This window comes from Apteryx mantelli, chromosome 5 (genome assembly GCF_036417845.1).
Source record: "Apteryx mantelli isolate bAptMan1 chromosome 5, bAptMan1.hap1, whole genome shotgun sequence".
Classification (NCBI taxonomy): Eukaryota; Metazoa; Chordata; class Aves; order Apterygiformes; family Apterygidae; genus Apteryx; species Apteryx mantelli.
In genome coordinates, this window is record NC_089982.1 from 75,385,793 (window position 1) to 75,407,738 (window position 21,946).

The following is a 21,946-nucleotide window of genomic DNA, read 5'->3' on the forward strand; positions in this document are numbered from 1 at the left end:
CAAGTTTTTTTTGTTTTGTTTTGTTTTTAAGGATTGGATCAGTGGAATGCAGCTTAAAATATCCAGCTATGTTAATACTGTATCATTGTGCCATTAAATGAATGGCCTGACTTATTAGCAAAAGTAACATTCATTCCTTTTTTTTATTAGTGTTGGCCTTGTTTACATAGGAAGTCTGGGTGTTTACAATGTGCTAGTAAGCAATTCTTAACTCCCTTTGTGACAATTTGGCCATATTCAGACAGCTTAAATTCCATCTATTTCTCTGCTCTGCATCAATGGCAAAGCTAGGCACATTAAACACTGAGGAGAGGTTCAGAGGACCAAAATAAGGTGGCTGAAAAGGGAGGAATAAATCTGCTAGAACCAGCTACAAAAGAAACACTAGGTACAAAGGCACCAATGCACAGAAAGCTTTCTGAGTTAGGTATGTGTTGGCTGGGGAACTGAATGCTGCTGCCGTAATTCCTCACTTGAATGTTATCTAAAATATGGTACAGTGCTGTATAAAAAGAGTCACCACACCTTGCTGTAATAATGTAATTAGCTTTCCTAAAACACCCACATACGCACAATGGAAGAATTAAAACACAAATGTTTCATATATAGGATACAGGACAGATATATAGGACTAAGGGCTGAGCTAAATCTCTCTATTGCAGTGCAACTACTACAAAGCAAAATCGTCATGTTCTAGGAAACACAGTCATTAAATGAGTGGTACAGATATGTGCTCATTGTAGAGTCTCTCAGAAGAAAAGTAATTAATTGCACATTCAAATACTTGCCACACAGTGTTAACTCAGAAAAAAAGTGATTTTTTTTCTGTAAATGAATGAGGCCTGTCTCAATTCTTCTGTGGCCTGCTAAAAGGTCACTAACCTCTCTAACTAGAGTTATATTGTTTATTTAATTCAAGGAGATTTGTTTTCCCTGAGAATAATCGTGCTTTTAATGAAATTCAGAAATCTTCAAAACTAATACTTAGGAACATGACATTAGTGTGAATAAGTCACTGTAAGGGAAAATTGCAATTAACTTACAGCTATACTGCAGTAAGCTGTGACCAGGTCATGCTGCACAAGCTTAGTATGTTTATTCTGTATCTGTAATTGGATGGGAGACCTCTAGTGAAAAGCTGCTGATGCAGGAAATTCATAAAACATCATACTTCCTCACGATATTGAATCAACGAACCTACACAGTGGATGGCGGGAGGAGATGAGCATAAGATGAGAAAAGTCAAGGTCCTAATTCCTGGTGGTCATTTGAAATCTCAGGTTTGTTTCTCCTTACCTTTTTGTTAACTTATGTTCAGATTAAATGACTGCTGAGCCTTGCATTACCTTTGCTTGATTCCCTATTGATTCTTTCAGCTAGTCACACTTGTTCTGAAGCCCTGAAGTGCACTCTATTTTTCAGATTGTAATTTTAAATAGTTGTTCATTTCAAATCATTTTTTATTCAAAATCTTTGTAACACTTCCAACCTCTGAGTCACAAAATCTGGAAGCAAGAGCTGCAGAATCTCTTCCTGAGTCTTCAAAATACAAAATACTCAAAATAAACTGGAATTTACTGGGGAAGATTTACCCATATAAAGGCAAGCATTCATGTAAATAACCAAATTGCAGCTCTTTAGGGTAGTGCAGAGGCTTTGCTGGTGGGCTATAGTCTCACATCCTGTGTTAGGATTTAAAATGTTAGAAATGTCTCAACCAAATAAATCTGAAATAAAAGTAACTTTCTCCCTTTTCCAGTTTTTTTCCTCTCCTCCCATCCCCTTCTCATGTGCCTCTCAAATTTAGCCCAAATATAACTTTAGGGTGCCCATTTGCAATTTCTGGACAATTTTCTCTTTGATCTATTGAATTTTGAATCCTTGTCTCACTTCCACAGGATTTGCACTCTTGCTTTCTATTGTACTGCTGGGGCTCAGCAGGCTTCTTGGATGCTTTTTTTCTAAGCCCACTGCATGCTTAATTATAAAACTGTAATTAGCCATGTGCCACGCTCTCATGGGAATACTGAATGTTATTCTCATCTACAGAGTAATTAAGCTTCATGCTCAATAAATATTTCAAACTATTAAGTAATTATGTGATGGGGGAGGGAAACTTAAGAAATGTCATGAGTTGCCACCTAATGAACCTTAAAAGGCATCACAAGATACCTAGAGAAACTCCATTTATTGGAAGATAAGGGAGTAGATGCTACCGTTGAGGGTGTGCTGGACTATGGCACTCAGCCACAACCTTGGATGGTTATGGGGGTTGTGGGCTCGAGCCTTCCCTGAGAACAGCCTGCTCTCTCAGCATGTGTGGCTCATCTACAGCTTGCCCCACTGGCAGGAGGTGTAAATCACCCTCTCTGCTCTGCTTCCACAGGCTAATGTGGGCCCCAAAACAGCGCCCAGGAAAAGCAGCGAGGAAGGGAGTCTGAAATCCTTCTCCCTGTTGATGTAAACCCAAACATACGTAAAGGCTACTGGATCTATAGATGCATCTTGCTCAGTATCTCAAAGATATCACGCAACTTCACTGAGAAGCTGCATTCCACTTAGCAAAACTACTGTGGGGCACTTACAATCTTATCTGAAGTAATGAAGTATCACTAAAATGAAAATATGAACCCACAGTGAACTATGAAAATGTCTAGAGGGTCTTGAGTTTCAAAAATGTAGGTCATGTAAGTGCCGTTTTATCTTAAAAGAGGTAGATGACTATTAAATTGGAGTATCTAATGGAGTTGTTTGTTGTGAGTTAATGGATGTTAGTGCTAGCACTTGTTTGGATATTTGTCCCGGACTCACAGCTTGGGCTCAGAGACTTGGCTTCAGGTGATATGTCTATGGCCTTTGGGCCTGATCCAAAAAAGTGCACTGAATTCAACATGAAACTTTCTGCATACATTTGCATTAAATACAAAATACCTTGTTCTTAAAGCAGATTTTCCAGTCTCCCTTAGTTTGGGCTTTACTGTATCCATAATATGAATGCTCCCATCTAATCCTGTTCACTCCCACATTGTTTTCACCCTGATAGGAATTAACTTTCATACATATCATGTCATTTGTAATGCATATTTGCATTTTACAATGGCTCCTTTTATAAGGGCTTTGAAAATTGATACAGACAGACATCCGACACTGATCACAACACAAGCATATGCTTAGAATAAGGAACATGACACAAATGTTTTGCAAGTTAAACAGTGTGAAGTTCCATTAGAGTCAGTGAACGGCACTTTCGTATGCCAAGTTATGAATTTCATTATGAAGTGAGCCCTTAACTGCCTCAAATTTAGCCCCAAACTGCAAACTGCACTTCTCTGTGTCGAAACACACAGCATGCCAGTGTTGTCCTGATTTTCGCCATCTGAGCCCTAGAGAAGGTGGGACACAGAACATACCTTGTATGAATGACAACTCCTAGCTGGAGCTGTTATGAATTCAGGCCAAATTACTGGAAACCATTCCTAAAACGGTTGCAGCCCAAATGGCTAGAACCCAAGGTGATTGTTGAATAAAAACTAATGGAAAAAATGTCATCCTTAAAACAGATCCAGACAAGCAGTGTTAGGAGGAAAACCATGTTTGAATTAATGTGAGTACTCTGTTCAAACAAGACCGCACCCATGTTTAAATCTCTGATTTCTGTTTATAAGAGAAAAAGGTGGCAGATGAAGGTTTGCTACTTGACATTCCAGAATATTTTTTTCCTGAGCAATTGTTTCAGTATATCCTTCTGAAACAAAGAGTCAACAGGCTCAAACAAAAGAGGAATAAGTTACTTTCAACTGTATTTGATAGGCGTGAATGAATAATGTTTCCTTTTTAACTCTTTGATATTCAAAAGGGAAAGGCTAAAGAAACTAAATAACAACTAAAGATAAGAAAATCAGCTGAAAAAAAAACTAGAAGGGTTTCAAAATGGAAGATTCTAACCATGTTTGCTTTCAAAACTACCCAACTATGACCATGTAAGAAATCTTATATTTTGTGATAAAAGCAATTTTAAGTGAGAAAAAAAAGTTTATGCAGCTGTGCACATGCCATCAATTTAGGTGTGTAAGCACTGAACCAACTCACATTGCTGTGACTGAACAACAGGAATCTCATCTCATCAAATACCTGATATAAGATAAAGATAACAAGTGTACATTTTAGGAGCCCAAAATGTAAATCATCAAAGGTATTCAAGTGCTAAAACAGGTCATCAAGATTTTCAAATGTGTCTGTAAGCCTAGATTATTTTGGAAAAGGAACAGACCATGTAGAACACCACAGGGAAAATAATAGTTAAAGAATGTGCTAATTTATACCATCCAAAGGTGATGTCTTAGTCCCTGGGAACTCATGATTGCAAGTTGTCCAAAACAGGGCACGTTTGCTCCAAAACACGCATATTTAACTCTTTTCATAATAACATCATGATGTTGATAAAATGTTCCAAGACGGACTCAAATATGCATTTCTTCAAATGCTACTGCAATAAAAGCATCTTAGAATCATATTTTACAATTATATTGCATTAAGGCTGTGTCTTCACAGAAGAAATACACCAGCCTAAGCAAAGTAGAGACCCATGGAGCTTATCAAAGCAGGGACAATTTTAAAATTAGATGAGGTTGCTCAGGATCTTCTCCAGTTGAGTTCTGAATACCTCCAGGGATGGAGACTCCACAGGCTCTGTGGGCAACCTGCCAGAGCACTTTACTTTTCCAGCTAAGAATTTTTTCCTTATATCCAACTGTAACTTCCCTTGCTGCAACGTGAGACTGTTGCCTTCTGTCTTTTCACTGCATACTTCAGAAAAGAGTAAGTTTTCTCTAACCCCTTTTCTCCAACCCCTTTTGGACAGAGGAAATCAGCAGTTAGCTCATGCCTTAGCTTTCCCCCCTCCAGGCTTCACAAAGCCATCTCCCTCAGGCCCTCTTTGCACATCAAGTGCAAAGTGCATTGCAAGCATCCTGGCTATCCTCTGTCGAACTCTTCCAGTTTGTCAGCGTCTTGTACTGGGGAGCTCAAAACTGGACACCGTACTCCTCATGTGGCCTCACCAGTGCTCAACCAGCACAGAGGGGAATAATCACTTCCTTCAACCGGTCAGCTACACTTCTGCTAATGCAGCCCAATATGTGCTTAGCCTTCATTCCTGCAAAGGTGCACTGCCAACCCACGTTCGACTTGTTTTTCATCAGGATCCTAAGGTCCTTTTCTGCAGAGCTGCTCCCTAGCCAGTTAGTCTCTATCCTGTGCTGATGAATAGGGTGATTCTGTCCCAAGTGCAGGAATCTGGATTTACTTTTTCGCACTTCGTGAGGTCCCTCTTGACCCACTCCTGTAGCCTGTCTAGGTCCTTCTGAATGGAGGCTCCGCTTCCCCCAATTTGGTGTCATCTGCAAACTTTGTGAGGGTGCATTTGACCTCTTCATCCAGGTTGTATAATCTAATCATGTTTTATTACTTTGCTGTATTGAAACATTATCTAAATTAATTGGTTCTTCATCATCCCTTTAGACTCACTCATGAGACCACTGCTCCATTCAGCAGTCTGGTAAAGAGAAACTTCTGAAAAGATTTCTGGGCTAAATTCTTATCTGCTATAAATTCCTCACAGTTCTAATCAGCTTATACTAAATGAAGACCCAGGCTATTCATTGAAAAGTCAGAGTGCCCGTAATGTATCTAAAAATCAGCAGGTCATTTATTACAAGTAGTACTAAATGTTGCATGTATTAGTTCAATGTTGGCTCAATTAGTTCAATGTAGGAGAAAGAACTGAGCTACTTCTGCCTTACTGCTGAGTTAGAACAAGCAAACAAAAATGTGAGTGTTTCTGTGTTTGGATATATGTGGTTTTGAAGAAAGAATTTCTGTTATTTTAATGCATTTATTACCAGTTGAGACTTTCTAATCTCTAGATACCTCTCAGGCTTAGAAAAATATGCATTTTTACAAAAAAATATTATTTCTAAGCCTTAAAATAGATTTCTTACACAACAGAGTGGTAATCTAAAAAATACTCACAAAGGGAGCAAAGTTAGGAAAACACTATCATCCATTAAAACCCCACCCTCCTGCAATCCTTTGTTTTGACCATTAGCAGAAGCCTTCATTGCAGCTTCCCTTAATTTGACCCAAGGAGCTAATATCTTCTACTGGAGTTCACTTTTCATGACAGCAACATTCGCTATAGGATACTTCCCTTGTAACAGGGAATCAGAGATGAACAGCAGAGCCTTTTCCATAACATCTATGCCAGATCATTCACAGTTTATAACAAACTCTATTTCACAAACAGGAAATCACCTCAAGTCGACTTGAGAGAGGGTTGTTAAATAAATCTAGCTTATGCAAATTTATTCATCTTATTATTACTAAGTAGAACAGGAAATCAGAAACATCAAATGTAAGAGCATTGAATCATACTGGACAAGGTAAGATCACTTTCATCTATGACAATAGAAAACACAATTTTCATCTCTGACAATAGAAAACACAATGGTTCTAGGTTTCCCTTCACCTATACCACCTTTACCCTCTTCCACATCCATTACCCACAGGAACTACTTCTGACTTGTAGCAGGGAGAAGGAGATAAGATTCAGCCTATAAAACTGATTGTAATAAAGCTGGAATATTAGAATGTTGATTTTGTCTTAAAAGTTTTTCTGAGACAAATCACTGTGGAGTGTGGATAATATACGGGCTTTGGATAATAGAGTGCTATCACCTTCCCTGTTTCTTCAGGCAAAATACCGTCCTTTCAACAGTGAAATTGGCTGTGCAGGATCAAAATAGAAGATCAGCCAGCAAACCATTCTGCTCAAAGAGAGAAAATGTCTCCTGGAGATCTGTAAGCACCAAATCATACGCTATAGCTAACATGAAACGTAGCTCAAGAAAAGGCAAAATCTAACCTTACTACCTCCTTTAGTGTTCTCCATGTTGCCTCCCAAAAGCTCAAAGATACTAAAAAGTGCTAAGTGGGTCCTCTCCTAGCAGATGGAGTGCGCGGGGGTAATCCTAGCCTGTTCCTGTGAAAATCCACAAAGCCATGTAGTTCTTGGTCTCGTGTTGAATGCACAGGCCAGCAACTCAGTTATAATCTTCTTCTTCTTCTGCCACAAAAGGAAATAATGATAAACTGCCTTTCTGTGCAAAGCTACTTATTTCCAGCAATTCTCTAATGCAAAAGAAAGGGACGGGGAGGAGGGGAAGAAGTTGGCCGGGAAGGCAACAGTTTGTTCCTGCCACTTAACTATGCATATGGTTTGAATGTGTAGATCTGCTGCTGCCCCTGTTTTTCCAGTAGTTATAATGCTATTAAAACACTAATTTAATTGTTTAAAAAACTACCAATCCCTAATAAATGTAAGATGGTCTACAAAGGAGTCCTTTTTGCAGATGCACATGCTTAACATAGTGCAACAATCAGCAGGATTGGTCTGGTCCTCTTATCGCTTTTCTACTGCAGGTTTGAAGCAGATCTTGTTTATTGTTCTTTTGCAAATCTCTATGAGATCTTTGAAGTGGTTGGGCTTCTCGAGACATTAGGCACAGACCTGCACCTGGTGTGAAGCAGACTGAGCAACTCTAATGTTAAACAAACAGCAATCCCAGCTGAGGACAATGTATGAGTTATTGATAATGGCAGCCAGGACATGCATGATCCATCCAAAGCAAACTATAGGTTGCCTTAAAAAAGCAATTTGGAACTGCATTTGCCATTCGGACCAGCCCAACATGTTTAAACAAAGACTCTATTCTTTAATATACGCAGATGTATATATGTATATATAAAAGAATCCTTTATAGGATGTGTCCAGATGAGTATCCCTCCAACTCCCTGCTCCTTTTTCTGGACTCATGCTTTTTATTATGGATCTCATGCCTTGCTATACCCCCAGCTTAAAACAGCACAGGTCTGAGACTTTCTTTTTCTTACAATCAAATCAATACCACTTGCTGGGTAATCAAGCGAGAAACACACTGAAGTAATTAAGGAACATACACCATTCCAAAATATACTATATGTATATGAATTTGGTATATGAATTTTTCAAAAAAACCCTTGATCTTTAAACAGAAACTTGTTGCTAGTTCATAGTTTTTCTTCTTTTCTGCTTTAAGATTAAAGTTTCTTTCTTCTTTTTTTGGCAAATATTATCAAGTCAAAAATACTATTAATTTATTTGAATATAAATCTTCCCAAAGTACCAATGTTGTTAATCATTTAATTTTTATTGAACTATCTCTTGTTCTTAATATTAATTGGCACAAATACACATAAGTTTAATAATTCAGGTGAGTCTTTCTTCAGTCCTGTCATTACTCAGACAAAAGAATCAGCTTTCCTTTAGGACAAATTGTAACTGAATTTCTCCAGCACTTACACTACTACTCTTTGGCAGAGGTGCATGCTATAGCATTAGTACATTAGCTACCGCCCTAGTACATTCTTAATGGATCATGGACCACATAACCAAAGGGCATGATGCTGAATGAGCTAAATAGTTGAGCTTTATGTACAAAATGCACATGACCTCGTCTTGTCATACTGCTTCTACTTAGTTTCCCCTGATTTTGAAGGAGAACAATTCACAATTTATTTAATCAGATCATTGCATGGATGATGAACATAGGTCCATGTATTTGCAGGATAAATGGAGCTTTTTGTAATACCCAGGTTACTCTAGGTGGGTCTTTTTTATTGGAACTCAAACCCCAAGGTTCTACCCACTCAGTGTAGACTTTCAACATCCTATAAAATCATTCAAAAGTAATGAATTTCATCAGTATCTTGGTAAAACACCATGCTGTCACACATTTTCAAGGTTTTGCGGTATTCTGTTTCAGTTAAGTTGTCTACATACTCATGTTTTGAAATAAAATATAATGTTATTCCCTATCATTGTCTGGAGAAGGAGAAAGAAGGTCATCTTGTCCTGAAAAAACAATCTGCTTTAGATAACTGTGGGCTATAAACTTCCAAAAACCACCTAAACTTTCTGGTCTAGATCCACTGAAGTCAACAGAGCTATGTTAGGTTTTATCTGCTGTTATTTCTGCCTAAACTATTCTTTCACTGCTATTACTTGATTTGGGCATAGGAATAGCGAAGATCATAAATAGCAAAACAAAAGACTTGGAAAGCCATCAAACAAATATCATTCCTACCTCCAATCTGGTCCTGTCCACATCCTTAGGCAATTTCACACGAACTCGGTTTGTTACAATAAGTGTTTCATAAGGATAAATCTGTTAAAGAGACAAGAGCATATGAACTCCAGCCAAATCTGATTCCAATGTCTGGAAATGAGCATGTGGGCAACTTACTAATTTAAATGGTACATACTTGTATCCTTATTTGACAAATAATTCACTGGGACAAAATTAACAATATAAAATAGAAAAGGAACACATGTAACCTTGCTAGGAAGTGCTGAATCTGATTGTTCTTCCAGAGCTGGAAAAGCACTTCTTACCTTGTATTCTGTAAGAGAATGAGAATAAGTTCACAGTTTAGAATTTATAGGCTTATTTTGGAGTCTCTGTAATGCACATTTAGTTACATTAGTGATTTATTATATTACTCCATATTTGGCATATTTCTCTTAGTGTTTTCAATAGTTGGTGGATAACTGCATGCGTAGTAAGCATTTGATCCCAATGGTCTGAATGCCTGTAACATGGCCTATTATTGGAGCAATAGTCCTAGAAATCAAAGGCTTATAACAGAAAAGTCATCTCCGGATGCCACTGGGTTAAACAGTGAGCATGTCTGGCAAAACTGGGAATTTTTCTTTATAAGAAGCTTTTGTGTAGAGTTAAGTCAGTTTGTCATCCAAAAGCCCTACCCGTATTGTTCTTTACTGAAAATAATTAAATTGCATGGATTATTACAGACATTTCATTATGGGAGCATCTGAAAATCATCAAGTTAATAGAATATTTCAAAATGCCAACACCCTGCCCTTGGACTGACTGCAGTGGAAATAATGATAGCAAAAAGAAAAAAGGAAGACTTTTTTTTTTCTGTATAAACTAGCATAAGAATATTCTACTTTGTTCAGTATTGGTAGATATGACTACTACATGATCTGTTCTCACACACATTGATGATTAAAGGCAACCAGGATAGCCAGTATGTTTTCATAGCCCTTTTTATAGTCTGAAATGAAACCAGAGATAAATCTGCTTTTCAAAATCTATATACTTACAGCTATTCAAATATTAAGACAAAGATTTGTATCAAGACATGAAATGAAGCATTACAGTAAGATTTAAAAAATGAGATTAAGTGACTGGGAAACAAAACCACGCCCTTCCCCATCAGAAGATGCATGTTCCTAAACTGCTCAGCTTTTTTGGAAATTCCAGCCCAAGTTCCATATTAAGTTCACAGTCCACTTAAACTGTAAATAAAATAAATTAATGCAAGGATATTCTGCTTTTTGAATCCTGTGGATTTTAATCCCACTATAACACAAACATGAAGCACAAGGAACATGTTTTGCTATTAGTCTGGAAGGTCTGATTAGCTTAAATTTCTTCCGTTTGATATAAGGACACTACTGGCTAAGCAAAGAGAACCATGAAGGCTGCTGCCACATATACAGGATCTCAGGACTGACTCAACAACATTACACCAACTTGTGATGCAGGACTTCCATCAGGCATTTATTTTCAGTCAGATAAAAAGAAGCTTCTCTGTGATAAACATGATCCTGAGCTGTGTCACTATCTAGTCATAATTATGTCAACCACGGGAAGATCTCACAACAGAAACCCTTATGGCAAGACGCTAACAAGCATCCTCCAAGGAAGAAAACATGAAGTGGAGTGGAAATGATATTGCAATGTACCTTTCATCCCCCAACTGGCATCCTGGTCTGATTCATATTGGCCCATATTTTCAGGCTAAAAGAGAAAGAAACAAGCAATGTAGCACCAAAATATGCCACAAAACAAATTTGGCACTTTCCACTCTGTTGAGAGAAAAAAAAAAGGAAAACAACATGTACCGCATAATAAAAGCATAGATCCTTGCAAGAGAGAAAGAGAATAAAATTTCATTAGAACTTGACCTAATTGCTCAAAGCAGGCATCCAAAGCAGTCACAAAATCCATCAATCTACAAATGCAGAGATGTGTCTCTGCCCATAGAAAAGATGTAGTGTCAGGTGAAGGCTCATCACCCTTGGAGGCACGCTTTGCAGGGGCAGCCCACTGCCCACGCAGTGGACTTCCACAGCCCAGGGGAACCTGGGGCTTGGATGGCACCAAGGGAGGCAATCACACAACCATATCAGCCCTGCTCGCCCCTCTGCCCTTTCAAATTTTTTAAGCCCTGACACCTAGCAGCTTTTGATGAGGTAGAAAGGTGTCAGAAAGCCACCAGCTAACCCGCATTTGAAAACCTGACATTAAGTTAAGATGGGAAATCACATCTTAGCCTTTGCCTGTGATTCAGACATCCTACTGCAATAGTCACAGGAGAGTAGATCACTTATGCTCCACTGAAAATTTTATGTCTCATTCTGCTTTCTACTTCACAATTGCTGATGCCACTAAACCCAGAGAACTGTGCATCTGTGTCTTAGCTTTGCTTGTCCCATTGTCTTTTTTCTTTGCTGGTAAATGCTGTGATGATGACAGACATCACAGGAGACCAGAAAAACAGTATTTTTTTTTCTGTGTTTCATTTTTGCCTGTTAGGGTATGAACCATGTGCATAGCTATGCTCACTATAACCTGCAAGGCTTATTACCGTTTGTTTGTTTTATTTTTATTTTATTAAGTAGCACTGGGATGACTGATTAAAAATAACAAACCACAAAAATTGGAATGAATCTGCATTCCAAATAGAGAATTTCCATTCTGAGAAGAATACCATAATTTTGGTCTAAATGATTTGACCGTGAACAACCTCCTAACTTTCCTAGTTTTCATGGGATGCTGGACCCTTTAGCTGGGATAAATGCTGCCATCTGCTGCTGTCACGTTGTATTACATTGCTTAAGTCTGCAAAGCACAGCAAACATTTACTTTCTAGATTGTTGCCTGTCATTCTCTCTACGTTGCTTTTTCTCCCCCGCCTTAAAAATGTGGTGACTGTATATATGTGCAAACTGGAAAAAAAACAAAAGAGATGGTTCAAGAAATGCAATGGATGTGGACTGCTCCACCTTTGCTCTAAGATCATTACTTGCCTAATTATAGGCTTATCCTTTTCTATCATTAATTCAAGCTATATTGTGCTCTATTAATATGTGCAGCCTGTAGATTTTTTTGCCTTTCTGTTTGTTTCGGGAGAATAACCAAGATTCCTAATGCTCATGCCACACACAACTGAGGAGACGCCTCAATCTGTCTTAGTCTTGCAGACAGACAAAGTGGAACCCTCTTAGTGTATGAATCTGTTATGCAGGGCTGGTAGCCAAAAAGCCTCTAAAGTGCTCTATGTTTTTATGATGTGGATTTTTAACTGGTTGCTAAGCTGCCTATTTATGATACAGTATTATCTGAAGAATGCATTTAAATGTATACCTACCTGATGTAAGCCGTTCTTCCCATAGCCAGGTAGAGAAGCAGATTTAGCATACGGAAAACCTATAAGAGACAGAATATAGAGCTGTATTTTTTTGTAATGTCTTGTATAACTTATTCAAACACAGAACTTGAGAATACTATGAGAAACAGCAATTGCTAGGTCACTATGTATATTCTATTTGCATGAGAAATATAACAGAATACAGCTCATCTTTGCTCCATATCTAATGTATATAGATATGCATAGCAATGTCTACAAATCATATCATGCCAGGATGCAATCATCTTAGTGAACATGACAAGAAGAGAGTTGTGGAATTCATATGTGTTATGGAAAGCTTATACAGTTTGGTAATGCAGAGCAGATCTGAGAGCTTGTGAAATCTCTACCTCCAACTCCATGTTAAACCACGACATGAAAATGGGATTAAAGGTACCATCATTTCAGAGTTACACCCACTTCTGTTCACGATGTATGTGGTCTGGTTTTGGCTTTGTTTTTCAAAAGGGAAGGGTGGGTGTCCTACTACTTAAAAAAATATATTCTGCTCTCTTTAAAACTTCTGCTGCTTCAAATAAAAAAGTGTAAGTGAAGATATGGCAATGGATAAAGGAAATAAGTGAGTTAAAGCATAAACAGTGAAGAGGAAGAAAGCTTTAAGACTGACGAAACTGGCAAAGTGGTGCTACCATGAACAAACTGGGTCTAATATGGCAATGACATTGTGTGTGGTCAGTGCGAAACAACTGAAAAGCTTTAGTTTTAATACTGAGAATTTAATAAGAAAGTTCAGATGTCACTGCCGCTGTCACTGAATTGATAAAAAACATTTCGGACTAGTTTTTGGTTAACAGAAATTAATACTGTATAGAAGTGATGACTCCAGAAAATAACCCTGAACCAGGTGATCAACAAGTTGAATCAGTTTAAATTGAACAGAAGATGAACAAACACATATCTGCAACAAACATTCTTGATCCCACTAGAGCACACTTCGATAAATTGAGGCAAAGAGTTAGTTCAAAGAAGTGAATGTAGTGCCGTCAAAAGGGTTGACAATCTGTGCCCAAAGGGGAATGCAGAAAGGAAATCCAGACCCCACTGGATTAATAAGTAGCCTAAGGAGATTATTAGGAATAAGCATACAAAATGAAAAACAAAGGACGGATCAGCAAAGAACTCAAAAGTGAGAACTGCCAAAAGTCAAGCTGAGTTAAGCAATGAAAATGATATTAAAACAAATAGCAAAAGGTTCTCCAGCTATATAAATAAAAAGAGAGCAAGGAAAGAAGAAATGGTATCAGTGAGGAGTTATGCAATGTCATTACACAGTAGAGATGAAAGGTAACCCAGGTAGGGCTCCAACACTAAATGAATGCTTCACCTCAGCTTTTAGGAACAAACGGTAGATAGCGTACAAGGAGGCAAAAAGCTTATGGAATAAACGTTCGCAAAAGAATTACAGTCATGATGGAAATATAATTCAAGGCACTTAATGTGCTTTTAAACAGGGAGCTGATAATCTCATCTAACTCACATAAAATCACAAGACCAATACCTCGTATTTTTTCTGCATCACTGGAGAACAGCAACAATGTTTTTTATATTTAAGAAGGGAAAAAGATAGTCTGGACCTATCGATTTGCTTCCAATAGAAATCTTAAGGAGAGACTAAACAAAAACATAGAGGTAAACAGAAAATCAATTCTATTCACATAGATTTTAATTGGTTTAACGTAAGTTAAAGAAACAGTGCCAGACTAACTTTGTAGCTTTCTTTGTTAAAAGAAATGACTTCTGCACAAAATAAATTGTGGATCTCATCTAATGAAATATCATTAGGGTGTTTGGTATGTTGCCACATGCAAAATTAAAAGCAAAACTGGAGAAGATGAGGAATTACACGGTAGGTAGGAAAATAACGACACGCGAGAAAGGGGTGGTGAGAACTGAGGTGTGCTGAACAAGAAAAGTGTCTGCATGGACTAGTATTGAGTTGAAATTGCTTAATGTTTTCACTAATAATCTGGATACCAAAAATAGTAATGTGCTAATAAAATCTGCTGTGTACACAAAGTTATAAAGCAACGCCAATATACAAGAGGACTGGGATATCATCAAGAACTGGGACAAACCTGAATGCTACAGTAATAGCAATGGGATGAAATTTAATAATACATGTGAAAGGTCTTGCACCAGGGGACTAATAAGAAACCCCAAACTTGTACTGTTTAAGCTGAGAGTTCATCAGTTTGAAACGATGGTGCAGGAGACAGGCTTAGATATACAGCTTAATCACCGTGATTAAGATGACCGTGAGCTGCTAGTATGATATAGGTGTACAAGAAGACAAAGGTTGGAAAGGTCTGTCTTGATACATTTGAGATACGGAAGTAATTGTACTATTTTCAGGCAGTGGCAGGGCACCATCAAGGAATCCTCTATACTGTTCTTGTTCATCAGTGTTCAAGTGGGTTAAACTGGAACAGTTATAGAGAAGGCATGCAGGATAATCACGGCAATGAAAGCTCATCAGAGGAAAGAAGGCTTGAAGAGCTTGACTTATTTAATCTAGCAAAATGAAGGTGATATATACAAAAACAACAAAACAGAGAGTTGCTTTAGAAGCATAAGCAACGGCCATCTGAGGCGTGGTACAGATTATGAACAGACCCTCTGTCCTTGGCAGTGCAGGGGATTATTCTCATCCCTGCTACGGAGATGGAGTTAGTGCTGAACACTGAATTAGATGGATCTCTCACCTATTCCAGTTTGGAAACTGGAAACCTCCTATTGCTTGTTATCTGAATTATAATGGCACTAGAAGACAGGGACTGTAAAAGGCAGTGAACACATCTGCAAAAAAATTATGTTTCCTGGAGAAAGATATTGGTGTTGAACATTAGTGCAGAGTTCAATTTCTTGGCCTCTTGGCTACAGGGAAATCCAGTTCTATCTCAAATACTTCTGCTCAGTTTTACATGATGAGGCTGACTGAAGCAATGTTACAGTGTAAAAATCTGATGCTGAAACCACTGAGAAGTGCAGGAATTGGGGTCTCCAGAGAGGGGTGGAAGAGGGAAGGATCAGTTTTTCTCCCCCTTGGTAGCCAGAAGGTGCGAAATCCCTGTCGTCCTGCTGTGGAGTGGTTATCCTCCGTGCTGACCAGGCAAAAAGGCGAAGAACACGGTTTGAAAACAAGTGAAACTTTAATACCTGCTAGCTCAGGACTTTTCTCCCAGGCTAACAGGATTAAGGCTTTATTCTGAGCTACATCCAAAGACACAAGCGACATCTTGTGGCCGTTTGGAAAAAATCCAAGAGGTGAATAAAGCCTAAATAACGCAAATAAAGACAGTAAGAAAAGATCCATTGACTCCAATGGGAAGAGTATTTCACTTTGCTTCTGTTTCCTATTAACTTATTTGTAAAGTTAAACACATTGTAGTTTGCTTTTTCCTGTTTTTTTTAATATAAAGGAAAAACATAATACCAAAAGCCAACAACCACATACTCTCATTATCATGCTCAACTGCAGCTGTATCCTTACAGTCAATTTTCTGGTGTAACTGGCCAAGACAAAGCAATCTTTCTTTCTCATCAGGGACTTCATGAACATCAGCTACTCCCTACATGGATATGGCTCCTGCTTTTTCCAAAACAGCGTTCACCCTAACCTGTATATTCAGAGGCTGCCTTTCAGCATATCAAGTACACATAAATAGCAAGGGTTACACACTTCACTAGGTGTCTGTTTTCCTAAGTATGTGATACTTAAATTCATGAATTATGATAAACAATAGCTATTAAACATCTACACATACAGATACAGTGAATTTCTGCGTGATGGCCATAACAGGTAAGACTGTTTAAAAATTATACATAAGGGTTGGAGGTGAGGTTGCAGGGAAGGGAGGATGCTCTCGCCTAGTGGTTTTCAGTCTTTCCTGATTTATTAACGCACACATCTTCCACCACAGTGGGGAACCCTATGTATTTAAGTCTGCTGATAACAAACCTGCTTAGCTACTTTTCACAGGCCCTTAAAAGTACCCAGATGAGACAGCTCAGAGCGAGCTGAGGAAAGGCAGGTGCCTATTTATGCAGCTGGATGTAAGGAGAGGCAGGCCCTGCAGCTTAGTCCTCGATGTGGCTGGACGTTAGCAAGCTCCACTCTAGGTGCCTGCTAATTACACAAGCCTCATGCTCTGTTCAAGCTGATGTGCTTTGCTGCTAGATATATTCTCCTGGGCATATAGCTAGAATAACGTGGCTAAATATCTCCTACAGCAGAGTAGCTCATTTCTGGTTTGCTTAGAGATTCACAATCCAATGCCTGCCAACCCTTTTATTCTATGTGTAATTATTTTGCACCAAACCTATGCCTGAAAAGTTTTTCTCTGATACTCACTGACTATGCAGCACAGATTGGGTTGAATGACAGAATTAATCTGCCTGCTCCTGACCCGTAAGTGCAAGAGGGAGAGAAGCTACTGTCTTCATGACTGACATAGCATGTGACAGACTATAAATATTCAAACTCAAATAGGGAAACATCGAATAAGGAAGGAATTATTTTGGTTGTCCATAGTTAGGAAAACATTTATATGGCTAAATAAAATCAGAAGAAAAGAAGTGTGAATGTCAGGAAAAGAAAACTTCCGTGAAGTCATAGTTGTGTAGCTGCTAATTGGACAACAGTGCTAACTTTCAGGAGGGACAGAGTCACTGAGCAAAAACCATGGAAAATGAACTACACAATCGGTACTGCCCTGACAAATAGGGGATACTGACACCGACAGAGACATTTCCATTTCTAGCTTTTACAGTTCCACATTCCCAAGACAATTAAAAAAAAAAAAGAAACGATGGTGTAGACAGATACAGCAATATTCTCATGAAAAAACCCCCCCGATACTGTATGTTGTTCCTGTGTAACACAATTCTTTGTGTGCTACGTACTTTTCTGTGTTTAAAGATCGCACACAAGACCTACTCTCTCACAACATATATAGAAAAGCATCAGATCACCATTAAAAAGCTTCCAAACATACCAGATATGGGCACGACAATGGAAACTTCAGGTGTTCATTTCTGTAGAAGGATTTCTAAATGGCAGGTGTTTGAGGTGATCAGAGGCAGTTCTGCCTGCAAAACACCCTGTGCACATATATGAATTGTCGGGTGATGATTAGAAATCAAACGCCTTCAGGTTATCCCTTCAGGTTAGACCAGTGAGACTGACAATCCAGAATAACTTTTTTATCTTCTTCCACCCTTGTGACAGACTTTGCTGTATCTGGTTTTCCTCCTCCTTGCATAGCTAAGCCATAATTTCCTTAATAAAAGCTGATGGAACCAGCTCTCACATTACCAAGATGCCCACAAGTCTAACTTGGCTGCCAGACATGCCTTGCCTTGGATACATTCTTTTGGAAAACTGCTTCTCCAGCTTGTTTACCCCAGATGACCTGCTACTGGTGTATGGGGGAAAGTGGAGGAGGCAGGGAGGGAAGTAGCTCAGTTACCCGTTAAAGCCATTTAATCTATTTTTTGGCATTTCTGTAACCTAAAAGTAAAATTCAGACTCCCCTTCTGATGACCATTTCCTACACTTCCTGACTTGCTGAAATAATGAATGAGAAACATGTAGAAAATGCTTTTGGCACTGAAAGTTAGCATGTACATGTGGTCTTAAGATAAGCATTTACTAACAAAATTACCCAGTTATTCCAACTGGTTACATAGTGGTTTATATATCCAGAAAATGTCTGTGAACTTAAAAGGTATAACTGTGAGCAATAATAAAAAATGCTTATTTTAAATTAATCTTTGGAACAAAGCATTCTTTATCCTTTATCCTGATAAAAAAAGAAATTATTAATATTCAGTGTTATTATACATGTACTTTGTGTCAAGGAGTAATTAGTGTAAGTCAACAACTTGTCTGACAAATTTGGAACATATGGACAAATTTCTCAAAACTCATGTAGGAAAGGCATAAAAAGTTCTACTCTTGTGTTTACTGAAAATAGGTAGCATATTAGTAGACACATTTATATATTCAGTCAGGGCAGTTTTTTATTGTAAGGAAAGTCTGCTCTCCAAAGAGATGCTATGACTTCTTTATAAAATCACGGCTTCTTCTTTCACCCATATGGCAGGTGGCAAAACTTGCTATCTGGAGTTTTGAACAGTTTCAATAACTGAAGTCTGAAGGTACCGAACATTTACAAGCCATGGCTAAACAAATTTACCAATATGCATAATTATGATAGAGAATGGGAGCTCAAAGCAAACCAGAAACTCTGTGCACAAACCTATAGCAGGGCTATCTTCCCACATTACTATTCGACAGCTACCGCCAGCCACATGATGCAGCGCGACGCGATGCAGCACTCACGTGAATACGTGGTGGTAGCGCTCTCCTGCATCCTCTGGAAGTTTTCTCTGTCCGCTGCAGGAGTAAGAGAGAGCGACCGGGTGTCTGAATCCGGTGAGTTAGTTCTGGTGTCCGCATCCCCTTTCAGAATAAGCCAACTGGTCTTTAGCTGAAGAGAATAAAATCCTGTTAAATCTGATTTAACATCTGAGTGTAATTCTCCTGCTTCACCAATCTGGGAGTTCTTGCTACTTGGTTTTATGTTTATGCTGTACCAGCCACCTACTAAATTATAAAAGTGCACTACATCATGTAATCCCCCATTAGATATTCCAGCTATCAAAAAATTTAACTTTCAGCTGTGCTGAGGATGTCCACTCTGCCCCACTTTAAAAGATGCACTGTTTCATTTTTATTTAATCTTCAGTAACATATATCTTTTATGTAGACAAACATTCTCAACAGAAGTCCAACAACCTTAGCTGAATCACCAAAGTACATATTTATACTAAGTGAAATTCCATGAACTTGAGAGGTTGTGGAGTCTCCTTCTCTGGAGATTTTCAAAACCCGCCTGGACGCGATCCTGTGCAACGTGTTCTAGGTGACCCTGCTTGAGCAGGGGGGTTGGACTAGATGATCTCCAGAGGTCCCTTCCAACCTCAGCCATTCTGTGATTCTGTGATTCTGTGAACTTACTACTGATAATCCTAATATCCCTATTTCTTTCTTTACTGCAAAATGTAGATTATAAGCCCTCTGCTTTTCTATATCTTCTTGAAAAGACCTAAAATCAGCATGATTATTTCAGTTATAAAAAGGTGTATCTTTAAATATAAACATATTTTAAAAGACAGTTTCCTCAAGAAACATCAATACCTCCTTTTGTTCTTTCTGATCATTACCTTCTTATTGTCTTGATCCAAACTTCCATCCTCCCCTTCTGATCTTCTTGCTGCTAGAAGATAAAGTTAATGATAAAATTAATGATAAAAATTAACAGACATAAATCTTTTTTGCCTTCTATTTTGACTGTGATTATGTTCCATATATTCTCAAAAGTGAAAAAAACATCCAAACAAAAGTGGACAGAAAACTGGATGTGTAAAGCTATGGCATCACAGAATTATTTTAAAACATTTTCACATAATTACAGTTAATACTCATGCTGTAGGCATACAGTGAATGTAGAAAATCTACTATTTTTTTAAGAGGAAGCTGGTTTTGGGTAGTGATTGGAAGGAAAAATCGCACATTGCAACTTAGAGGCAGATTTACATGGTCACGGCACAAAGGAGCAAGTCATTTCTCTGTTCTTTTGTGGTACCATGATCATGAAAACACACACGGCTATTTAGCTATATCAAGGTCTGCACATCTGGTCCCCCCATGTTCCCCAAAGGATGGGCAAGGATGGTAAAAAAGATAGGAAGAAATCTGGTATTACCTCTTCATTGTATCTGCAAGAGAATCCGAGTCAGTACAAAGGTGTGAAGGTATGTGAGGGGGCCGACCCTCTTACGCATTTAGCATTTCATTAGCAGAGGCAAAAGAGGACTGACTATAAATTTCACAATTCCTCGACCATCCATTTTTCTGACTATGTTGCCTTGTTTTTTTTTCTCAAAAAAACATGTTGCTGATATTTACCTGTTACTTTATTCTCTCTTAAGTTTCCAACTTCCTGAGAAAAAGAAAACCCAGACTGAAAATATAAAAGCTGTTCATTAGATAGTTCCCAACCATTAGATGTGTTTTTTATGGTCTTATATGGTCTCAGAGATAATTTTACAGAAAGAACTTGTACCAAATTTCACATTATTTCAGATAGTTTCCCCAAATCTGAGTCCTACTTGCCTTTGTATCACTCTGTGTTGTTTTGGGAAGAGTTTTAACTGTGTAACACTGGTGTAATGCAATGATCCGGAAAAATTTTAAGCCCAGGAGAGGTTATCGTAACAGTGGGATGGTCTGCAACACATGAGTACAAGGGTGCCATGAGAGCCCCATGCAACACAGTGCAGCCAAAAAAACAGGTATATTAATAATAAAAGAAATATGAGAATATGAAAGCTAAGGATCACATTAGACTGCTCAGAGACAGAGGTTAGGAGGAGCACAAGTTGCAACTTTAAGAATTCCTGTAGCAATCGCAGCTAGCTGGGAACAGCTCTTCCCTCTCCACTTCCCTGCCCTGTGTGTTTGCAGAGGATCTGCCCTGCATCTAAACAACATGGGCAGAAGGCCACCTACCATTAGCGTGCCAGTGCTGTTCTGTTGCATTTTCTGGTGCCATCACACAGCTAACATCTCAGCTATAACTGGTTTTGTTGAGGAGGTGATATATTAAAAATGACAAATTGCAGTAACGGAAAAATCTATGGGTTAGAGGTGAGAATGAGAATCTGTAACTGCAGTGCTTCTTCTCAGTTTAATGTAGCAAAACAAAGCTGGGTCAGAAAATAAAAACAGTAGTCTGAAGAATTCACGTTTTTCACTTTTAGCTAATGGCCTCATGGACAAGGCATTTTCCTAGGATGGCAAGCTGCTACTCTGAAAAAGAAATAGCAGATACTTGAACCTGGCTTGCCTGCCTTCTGGTGAGATATCCTAATCAGATTTTAATCAGTAACAAGATGTGAAAGACAGAAAATAATGTCCCTACATTGCAGTAAGGTCTTAAACTTGGCTCACTGACATCTTGAGAAAACACCCTTGACAGCAGTCAACAAGTTGTTCCAGGTTATATATATGGATCTGCCCAGTAAATCAGAAATTCTTAAGGACACACTGATACATTTTTGCAGATTTTTTTTTTCAAGAAGTTGATGTTTTCAAAAAAGAAAAAAAAGAGTTTAGAAAGAGTTTAGTCCAAAGTGTTATTCAGAGACTCCATAGGTTTCACTGGATCTTGACAGTATCTGACTTCAAACAGTCAAACAGCAAGGTCTTACACAGAGGTCCAGAGGAGTCCAGCAGGGGACCAAAGGCCCATCCGAAGTTCCT

General features: G+C 38.4%; 1 protein-coding gene across 5 annotated transcripts in view; it reads right to left on the minus strand.

Moving 5' to 3' along the window:
* ABLIM2 (actin binding LIM protein family member 2) overlaps positions 1–21,946 on the minus strand; it is a 163,639-nt gene that overhangs the window by 15,368 nt on the left and 126,325 nt on the right. For 4 of the 5 annotated variants that reach the window (XM_067297186.1, XM_067297183.1, XM_067297187.1 and 1 more), the window contains 6 exons: positions 19,846–19,898; positions 18,962–19,109; positions 12,559–12,617; positions 10,871–10,925; positions 9,434–9,498; positions 9,183–9,263 (listed from right to left, as the gene is read on the minus strand). In XM_067297186.1, the coding sequence (XP_067153287.1) occupies positions 9,183–9,263; positions 9,434–9,498; positions 10,871–10,925; positions 12,559–12,617; positions 18,962–19,109; positions 19,846–19,898 (461 nt within the window). The remainder of the gene's footprint in view (positions 1–9,182; positions 9,264–9,433; positions 9,499–10,870; positions 10,926–12,558; positions 12,618–18,961; positions 19,110–19,845; positions 19,899–21,946) is intronic. The other variant, XM_067297184.1, reaches the window with a different exon arrangement.